The sequence below is a fragment of the Ovis canadensis genome, chromosome 9 (assembly GCF_042477335.2).
Source record: "Ovis canadensis isolate MfBH-ARS-UI-01 breed Bighorn chromosome 9, ARS-UI_OviCan_v2, whole genome shotgun sequence".
Classification (NCBI taxonomy): domain Eukaryota; kingdom Metazoa; phylum Chordata; class Mammalia; order Artiodactyla; family Bovidae; genus Ovis; species Ovis canadensis.
In genome coordinates this window covers 24,030,238-24,039,625 of record NC_091253.1, presented here as the reverse complement: position 1 = coordinate 24,039,625, position 9,388 = coordinate 24,030,238, and the positions used below count along the sequence as shown (strand labels likewise).

The 9,388-nt window shown below is 59.7% G+C and overlaps 1 protein-coding gene across 3 annotated transcripts; it reads right to left on the bottom strand.

Moving 5' to 3' along the window:
• Positions 1 to 291: 291 nt before the first annotated feature.
• On the bottom strand, positions 292 to 7,536 carry NRBP2 (nuclear receptor binding protein 2). Of its 3 annotated transcripts, none has more exons than XM_069599636.1 (18): positions 7,137 to 7,536; positions 6,556 to 6,678; positions 6,390 to 6,491; positions 6,121 to 6,210; positions 5,942 to 5,982; positions 5,745 to 5,839; positions 5,592 to 5,615; positions 5,438 to 5,521; positions 5,311 to 5,366; positions 5,123 to 5,218; positions 4,030 to 4,162; positions 3,811 to 3,913; positions 3,660 to 3,710; positions 3,442 to 3,577; positions 2,468 to 2,521; positions 2,298 to 2,361; positions 2,139 to 2,194; positions 292 to 2,047 (listed from the first exon to the last, which is right to left on the bottom strand). In XM_069599636.1, the coding sequence occupies exons 1-18, from the start codon at positions 7,257 to 7,259 to the stop codon at positions 1,979 to 1,981; spliced, it is 1,500 nt and encodes a 499-aa protein (XP_069455737.1). In that variant the 5' UTR covers positions 7,260 to 7,536; the 3' UTR covers positions 292 to 1,978. The 3 variants fall into 3 exon arrangements, with proteins under 3 accessions (XP_069455737.1, XP_069455736.1, XP_069455735.1); XM_069599635.1 differs by having other exon boundaries at positions 2,472 to 2,521; positions 7,137 to 7,534; XM_069599634.1 differs by having other exon boundaries at positions 292 to 2,194; positions 7,137 to 7,534.
• Positions 7,537 to 9,388: the final 1,852 nt, after the last annotated feature.

Sequence of the window (9,388 nt, the reverse complement as noted above, 5' to 3'; positions counted from 1 at the left end):
CAGGGAAAACAAAAAGTTGTGCAAGAAAGCAAATATTGTCCTAGGACACCTCATTCTCTGCTGAGACCTGTGGGAGTGAACCTGTAATAGTGCCCATCACATTTAGATGGCGCTGGGTCAAGAGACTGAGGCCAGTGGCCTCCCTTCCCCCCAGAGGACACCGGCAGGTGACAATGTAGAAAAATCAATGAAAAGCAGTGAAAGCATGTGTGCGTGTCCTTGTGAAACATGCATTTTAAATTCCTGAAGAAACAGCTAAGAGTTGAATTTGCAAAGGATCAGAGTTAGACATTGTATTTATTAGTTGTTTATTATTGGCCTAAAAAAAATTCCACTTTTAAAGTAATACGTATGTCACTTTGAAGAGATAAAAGTTAAAATGAAAACCTCAACAGACATTAAATGGAGCAGTACTAGTACTGATCCTTTTGAGTTCAGTTTAATCTCTGGTACAATCTGTTATGCATTGGACACTCCCAACTGTTTCAGACGATGCAGAATCAGACAGCTTGGCATCAGGATTTCCAAGTAGATGTGTAAGTTATTTTAAAGCGTAACTTTAAACTAAAAGGTTTAAGAACTTGAATAATTTTGTAGAGTACTGGAACATTTAAAATAACTTGAGATTCACCATATTTGTACATGGAATCTGACATGTCTTGGTAAGGGGTGTTGGTTTGGGGTTTTGGTTGGGGTGGTGTGGCAGGTGGGATGACAAAGATGTCCATGTCCTAACCCCCAGAACCTGGGAATATTACTTTACTTGGTGAAAAGTATTTTGCACATATCATTAAGATTAAGGACCATGAGATGGGAGATTATCCCGGATTATCCAGGTGGACCCAACCTAATCACACGAAGCTTTCCTGACTGCAGAAAACCAGACACACAGTTCAGGTGATGGGAACATTGGCCCCATCACTGCAAGGAACTGAATTCCTGCCCGGTGCCCTGCGTGCTCCTGAACCTGCAGGCTGACAACGTGAAGGAGTAGGAAATGGTTTCTCCCCAAGAACCTCCAGAAAGGAGTGACAACACCTTGTTGTTAGTCTGATGGGATCTTCGCCAGATTTCTGACCTACAGAACTAATATGTGTGTTGGTTTAAGCCACTGAGTTTGTAGTAAAAAACTACGGCAACAACAGAGAACTAATACAGTGGTAGGCTTTTCTTGTTTGACATTTCAAACACTTAGAAACCTGAATGTGCTAAATTTATACATGCGGTTTTAAATGTTCAAGAGTGATTGATTACATTTGCAAATGGAGGGGGCACTGATATCCCCAGGACCCAGGGATGTAGCACGAGTAGGGGGGAGCTGGGGAGGAGCAGGGAGGGCATCTGACATGGACCACTCCGGCCAGGGAACGCGAACAGAGAACAGCTCTTTGTGGGGGCTGCAGGAGCCAGAGAGGGGCTCGGAAGTGGGTCTGCCCTGGATGGGAGGCAGGGGGCAAGAGCCACACGAGCTTCCAGGTCATGGCTACGCCCCTCACCCAGCACGGTGCCCAACACTTGCAGGTGCTTTACCATCAGTTTAAGGTGGTGGTTCCTCATGTGGGTCAGTGGCACCAACTTGCAATGGAGCGTTTCCCTGGGCGCACAGCTCTCCAGGGCTGACCCCCACCCCTCAGCCCCCAGCACTATGCATGGTTCCCTGTGCGGCAGCCCCTTCGTGACCACACGGCCAGGAAATTGTGGAAGCTGACTGCACCGGACATCCTATTCCTAAGGACACGAAGCAGCTAACCAGTCCCCCAGCACCGGCTCCCTCACCCCTGGTGGGCCGGACCCTGCCACCCTCAGCCCCACCCCAGGGCTGCGGGACCTATGCGAAGGGAGGTTCTCACTAGCAGGCACACAGGCAGACAGGGACCCTGGTTCCCCACCCAACTGCAGGGGCCAATGCCAAGCTTCCCCAGGGAGCCAAGAGGTCGGCTTCCAGGGGGCTTGGCACCCTGAGGTGTATGGATCAAGGTCACGGCTGAGCTCCACGGTACTTGAGGAAGGTGCTGTCCAGGAAGGCGGCCAACTTCGGCCGATCGTCCTGCAGGATGGGAGGGAGGCATGGGGGACGGAGGGGCGTGGCCCACCCTGCCGCCCTCCCAGGCTGGCCGCACCCGGCCCGCACACCTCACCTCGTGGACAAAGCCGTAGTGCACCAGCTCGGCAGCCAGGTCTTGGGCACTGTCGGCTGTGGCGGAGTAGGCCGGGGAGTGAGACCTGCAGTGCTGCCTGCCCGCCTCCGCCCCTGCCCGGGATTCCCCCACAACCGCCACCCCCGCCCCTCGGCCTACTTGGGAGCAGGTCGTAGGTGAGCTGTCGATGAAGCCGGTCTTCCAGCACCAGGAGCAGAGTGAGCTGAGGAGGCGGAGGCAGGAGGGCGTGGTGGGCTCGGGTCGGCCGGTCCCTCTCCTCCCGCATCTGGCATCTCTGCCGGTGGCAGCCCTCCCAACCCCAAGCTCACGTGCCAGCGCGCCTGGTCCTCACTCCTCTCCAGGTTACACTGCATCTGGATCACCTGCAGGGCAGACACAGGCCAAGGTCACTCAAAGGCTGGACCTCAACCTCTGGCAGCAAGCGCAGATGCTGCCTCAAAGGGGCCAGGCAGGGGTAGTAAAAACCAGAGATGGGAAAAATCTCTAAGGGCAAACTAGAAAGCACATCTCTGCTAGGAACCTGCCGAAATTTTCAGAGGGGTAGATACTGAAGCTGGAGGATGCTTTAGGATGGTTTCACAGGTGGAGAGAACACCTGGACAAGCTGTGGGAAAGGTAGGAAGAGCAAGGTCCTCAGGGACAGGACAGCAGAAGCCCAGGGTGCCAGCAAGACCAGGCCTCAGAGTGGGGGGCTGAGGACCCCTGACTGTGCCCCCCCCCCCAACAAGAATTCTGGCTGCGTTGTGGAGGGAAGCCAGCGGCAGGTGACCAGGCAAGGGGCTGGTGCAGCATCCCGGTGGGGAACAGAGGAAGCCCAGATCAGGGCAGTAACCATAGAGACACACCCAAGGCCGAAGCCACGGCCTCTGGAAACCAGTGGGTGGGTGTGGACATGGAGAGGGAGAGGGGCTGAGGCTGCCCAGGAGTCCCCTGGCCAGCGGGGAGCCTTGCAGGAGGAGGGACCAGGGGAATCCCAGGGCCTGGGGGCATTGGAGGAGACACCAGGGCACAGATGTCAGGGAATCCGCAGGCCAAGGAGGTAAGTCAGAGCAGTGGCGTGTGCGGGACAAGGGCCTGCAGGAGCCTTTCCCTGTGGAGCCTCTGGGAGACGGGTATCTCTCAGCTTGCACTACTGCCCCACCAGGTTCCACAGAGTGATCAGTCAGGACTTGGCCTCCGTCCGGTAGCCGGGAGGAAAGCTGACCCGGGAGACTTGAAGCCCCCTGGTAAGGGAGCCTGTCTGGGCGGTGGTCAGGTCTGTGCAGCAGGGGCGGAAGCTTACCTTTCTGGTCTCTGAGTCAAAAGGCTCTGGCGTCGGGGTCTTGGCCTTTGGGGCTTCCTCGGGGGGTGGGGCCAGCACACGGGGCAGCCCCAGGGGCCGGGCAGCAGCGAAGTTCATCAGCGGGTAGATCCCATTCCTAGGGACACGGTGCAGGGTGGTGCCGGCTGGTGGCTCAGGCCCGACAGTTGTCCCCTCCCCCGGCTCACTCCAGTCCTCACCTGACGTCCTCCAGGAACTTGTCGAGCTCTAAGCAGGAGACTTCTGAGTACCTGGCGTGGGTGTAAGAAGAACATGAGGATGGCTGGTCCGGCCAGTGGGGCTGAGCTGGCCGGGAGGAGCAGGGAGGCCTCTGGAATGCAAGTCACTCACCGCCACTGCAGCGGGGGCCGGGGGGGCCGGGGGATCTCCGCCAGGACTGCGTGTGGGTCCATCGCCTTGGTCTTTTCCTCCACCACATTCTCAGGCATGAGGTCTATGGGCCGCGGGAGCACACAGGCGGCAGGCCCTGAAGCATGGGGTCCTGCCAGGCCTTCCTTCTGCAGCCCGACCCCAGGCCCTGGCCCGCCCCCAGGCCGACCTGCCCCTCACACTGGTGCTGGATGAAGCAGTGGGCAGCCAGGAGCTTCAATGAGTGCACCTCGAACAGCACGCGGTGGAAGAGGAGGTTGTGGGCAGAGGGCCGGCGAGCAGGGTCCCGGGCTAGGCAGGAGAGGATGAACTCCTGCGGAGGGGGTGGAAGTGGGTGCAGCCTCTCTGCTCTGGCCCCAAGCCCCTGGGAGCCTTCATGCAGCTTCCGGCACAGGGAGAGGCATCCTGTTAGCCGCCAGGCCAGGACCTGGGTCTTCAATCAGGACAGAGGAGTCTTCCCGTGGCCCGGAGCTGCCTGCGCTTTCCTTCCAGTAGGCACCCCCCGCCCCAGTTTCTGTAGGGGGCTGGCACTGTCATCCCCAAATGACAGATGAAGACTGCACACTGAGGACGGACACCAGCCCCTGCTGTGGAGCCCAGGGCTGGGCAAAGCGCTGGCAGATCAGCCTGGGCCCCTGAGGTCAGAGCGGCCCAGCCTGAGCCCACCTGCCTGCCCTACTTCTGGTGCTGCGGGTCAGGACCGGCTCTGCAGATGGCCTTGAGGGGTGCCTCCCTTGCCCCACATCCAGGCCCTCACTGCCTCTGGGTCCATCCTGACTCCACGTCTGTCTCAGTCCCACCCAGGCCCCACCACTCCCAGAGGCCATGGGTTAAGCCAGGTAGTCGCTGAAGTCTGGCCAAGAGGTTGTGGCTGCAGCTTCCGAGCATATGCCCTCTGCACCCACCCACCTTGCCCCCTGGCAACTTCTCGGCCCGTCTCCTGAGAGTTTACAGGCAGGGCCGTGGAGTTGGGCAGACCTAGATGCACACTGGCTCCACCATTCACGCTAAAGGCTCTTTGAATCTGTTTCTTTATAAAACTGGTATAAACACTGCACCCACACTGAAAGCATCTTTCTGGGCTCAGAATGTGCCCTCGTGCCATCAGGTCTGCCCCGCAACACACCTGCCTGGTAAGGCCCTCTTTTCAGGGGAAGGGCTAGTGCAGCGGACCTGGCTCTGACCTGCGCCATCTGCAGGCCTGCCTGAGGCCCCTCACTGCCCAGCCTGGAACACTGACAGCCAACTCACAGGGGCAGGGCGAGCTGCTTACCCGCATGTTGGGGTCACTCAGTGAGTGCCTGGCACGAGTGATGGCCTCCTCTGTGACCCGGGTGTCCCCGTTGGCCTGGATCTCCAGCACAGCCATCTAGGGGGCGCGGCAAGGTCAGGCAGGGGAGGGACCGGTGGGGCTGGGGGAGCTAGCTGGGAGGAGGGCCCCAGGCGACACTGGGTTAGTACCTCTAGTGCACACATCCCAAAGGAGAAGATGTCCATGGCAGTGCCATCGGCAGCCTCTGAAAGAGGAGAGCAGGTCAGGACGAGTAAGGCGGATACAGGGGGCAGGGTGGGGGCCTCCTGGATTCACCTCCATACTCTGGCGGGAAGAAATGCAGGTTCCGAGGTTCCTCCCGCTCAACACGGATGGGACTTCGAAGATCGTCAGGGAGCGCTACGAGAGAGCAAGGGGTGAGCAGACCGGGCCTCTCCATGACCCCCCGTCCCCCAGAGTCCCCACACACCGTTGGAGAAGATCCGATGCCACACTGAGGCGGTCCCCACGGGGAGAAAGAGCAGGTGTCAACGTGACAGGGCACGCAGTGTCATCAGCATTGTGTTCCCAACAGGTCCCACCCGGCCCAGCCTCCCCACCACCCCCTCCTCCCTGCCAGCACCGGAGCCAATCTTGATGAGGCCGTTGTGCTGGATGAAGATGGTGTCGCTGGTCAGGTTTCCATGGATGATGGGGGGGCTGCAGGCGTGCAGGAAGCTGGGAGAAGGGGAGAGCCGGAGGAGCTGGGTCAGGGGTGCCAGGAGGTGGGGTGGACGGGGGAGATCGCAGGCAGGTGTTTGGGCAAGCCCAGGCCCTCACCTGAGTGCAGACAGGATCTGTGTGCACCAGCGCTTCCAGGCCTGGCGACGGATGGACTCCATGAGGTGGGCTCCGAAAGGCAGCTGGGCCCAGCCCTGCCCCGTGCCCCTCACTGTCTCTGTCCCCAACAGCACCCGGACCCCAGCCTGGCCCTGACCCACACCAGCCCACTTGCATACCCTGGCATTCATGGCCTTGTGGTTCTTTTTGGTCTTCTTGAGGAATTGCTTGAGGCTGCCTGACGACACGTACTCTGTGATGAAGATGACCTGCCAGGTGGCAAACTCACAGGCTCCACCAACAGTGGGTGCCCACAGCCACCCCACCCACTGGTGCCCTACCACCCCATGGTGTGCCCCACCACCCCATGGTGTGCCCCACCACCCCAAGATGTGCCCCACCACCCCATGGTGTGCCCCACCACCCCATGGCGTGCCCAGGGGCTCACCCGCGCTCGGGACTCTGAGGCATCCAGCCAGTACTTATGCAGCTTGACAATATTGGGGTGGTCTACCAGCGCCAGCTGCTCAAACATGGTCTGGATCTTCTCCTGGGAAGGGGGGTGCAGTCACCAGGATGATGGGGGGGTGGGGGGGTGGGGCAGCGGGCCTTACCTCATGGACCAAGAAGGCCTTCCTGTCAGCAAAGTGCAGCTCGTTCCACACCACCTCCACCCCCTCCTCAGTGTCCATGGCCAGGAACGTGCTCTGGACCCCCGGCATGTTTCCCTGATTCACCTGGGGGTGGGGGTGGGGGCATGAGTGAGGTGGTCGGGGAAGGCTCAGTCCCTGCTCACATCCTATCCACCAGCCAGAGGGTGTGAGGCAGGCACTGGCCTTCCAGGGAGAAGCTGGGGACCCAGGAGCAGAGGCGTGGTGTCCTGGGGCTGGGCTGTGGGAATTTGGGGCATGCTTCGGGTTTTTTTGAGGATGGTTCCCAGGAGGCTAACAGGTGATCTCAGAGGCATGGGGAGGTGGTCTCGAGAGACTGGCCCTTAAGGAAGAGGGGGTTTCTTACCAGGGCGTGGGGGCCAGGCTAAAGAAGTACGAGCGCGCATCGAGAAGGAGGCCGCCTGAGCGAGGCTTCAGGCAGGTTCCCGGCCTCCTGGCTCCCTCAGAGTGCGCACGGCCCCGCGTGGCCCCAGGGCCCCTCCACCCGAGGTGGGCGGCGACCCTCCCCGCCCCGCTGTGCCCACCTGCTCCCGCCGCTTCTGCCAGCGGCCGCACGGGCTCTCTTCCAGAATGTCGCTTTCGTCCTCACTCTCGTCCTCCCGTTCCCGCTCCCGGCCCCGCCTCGGCACCAGCTCCGGGGCCGCCATGGCTCGGCCGGTCCAAGCCACCGCCCTGCGCGCGATCCGCCGCCCAGCGCCGCCGCCGCTCTCCGCCCGTCCTGGCCCAATGCCCAGACGCCCAGCTGGAAGCGGAGCTGCCGCCACCACCCCCTCGAGCCCCCACCCTGGTTCTGGGAATTGGGAGGCGCGGGCACGCGGCCGGCCCGGGGGTGGAGCCCGTCTGCCCCGCCGGAGCCGCCTCCCCGGGCCAGAGACGAAGCGGAGGCTCCACGCACAAGGTAGAGCCCTCGCCGCGCCCCGCGAAAGCCCCACCTTTCCCCGCCCCGTGCCCCACCGCGTGGAGCCCCGCCCCGCCCCGCGCCCCGCCACACCCACGAAGGCCCCGCCCACTGCACCTAGGGCCCCGCCCGCCAGCCCACAGCCCCGCCCCTCCGGAGGCCCCGCCCGCCTGGGTCCCAGCCAGGCTTCTGCTGGGACGCGCAGCTCTCGGCTGCCCAGGGACCAGCCTTAGCCCGGAGACCCGAGCGCGGGGGTTTCCGTACCCGCCTGAGGCCAGGTCCGTTGGGGCCTCCCCGAACGCTCGCTGGGCTGCGCTCACGGGCTCTGCCCAGCTCTGGAAGCCGCTCGTACTTCCTGCACTGCTTCCGTGCCTCACTCCGTCAAGCACATCGGGAAACCTGACATGGTCCCCAGGCTCCCGCCTTGGGGTGAAGACAGCGTGGAGCAGGTCGAGGGGCAGCCCGCGTAGCCCGGGGTTGCACCGCGAGGATCTGAGGTCAGGCCACAGAGAAGCGTCTGTCCCTCCTCGCTTAAGGAACACATGTCTCTCTTGAGGAGACAGAAAAATACCCAAGAGGTAGACTGTAATTCTGGGACGGGGGAGCCTGGTGGGCTGCCATCTATGGGGTCACACGGAGTCGGACACGACTGAAGTGACTTAGTAGCAGCAGCAGCAGACTGTAATTCAGTTCAGTTCAGTTCAGTTCAGTCGCTCAGTCGTGTCCGACTCTTTGCGACCCTATGAATTGCAGCACGCCAGGCCTCCCTGTCCATCACCAACTCCCGGAGTTCACAAACTCACGTCTGTAATTAGTGACCCCCAATACTTTCCTGGGCTTCCCTGCTGGCTCAGAGGGTAAAGCGTCTGCCTGCAATGTGGGAGACCCGGTTCAATCCCTGGGTCGGGAAGATTACCTGGAGAAGGAAATGGCAACCCACTCTGGTGCTCTCGAAAATCCCATGGAGAAGCCTGGTAGGCTACAGTCCACAGGGTCACAGAAAATCGGACACAACCGAGCGATTTCACTTCACTTTCACTACTTTCCTACTATCTCCTTCCTCTCACCTGCTGGGTTCCCACTCACCCTTCACTTTCTCTTTCTGGGGAGAAAGGCTGTGGACACATGTACCCACTTTCTCTCAACCCTGAGCTCTAGTGTCTCCAGCTTGGTCCAGAGGCCTTCAGCCCTGCTGGTTTCAGAGTCACCTACCACACCTCACTCCCCCACCTTCTGCACAGACTTAACTCCACTGCTGTCATCCTGATGGGACCAGCAAAGCTCCCGCGTTCCACACTCCACTCACCCAAGGTGATCCTGAGAAAATACCACTCACTGCTCAGAACTCTCTATGAAAATGGAGCGACCAGGAAGACTTGGCCCAATGCCACCTGTGCCAACCAGACACTCTGTGATCAATGTCTGAAGCTCCAGGATCATCCAAGACTTAGACCTAAACCCATGGGAAGCAGAGACCATGCTGGATATAGCCGTATGTCACCTTAGGTTATCAGTGCTTATTGTCCTTGTTTAATACCTTATATTTATAATAAGGAGAGAGAATATTGTGGAGGAACTTGCAAAAAGTTGAAATCAAAGAAGAGAGCTTTGTTGACATACAAACAACTCCTTGTAAACTGTAAAAGCCATGGAGTGGAGTGAGGTACGTGCATGTTCAGTCGTGTTCAACTCAGTGGCCCTAAAGACTGTTGCCTGTGAGGCTTCTCTGTCCATGGAATTTTCCAGAAAGAATACTGCAGGGGGTATTGCTCCTACAGGGAATCTTCCAACCCCAGAGCCTGAACCTGCAGCTTCTGCATTGGCAGGCAGATTCTTTACCACTGAGCAACCTGGGAAGCCATTGAAAAGGCCATCAGT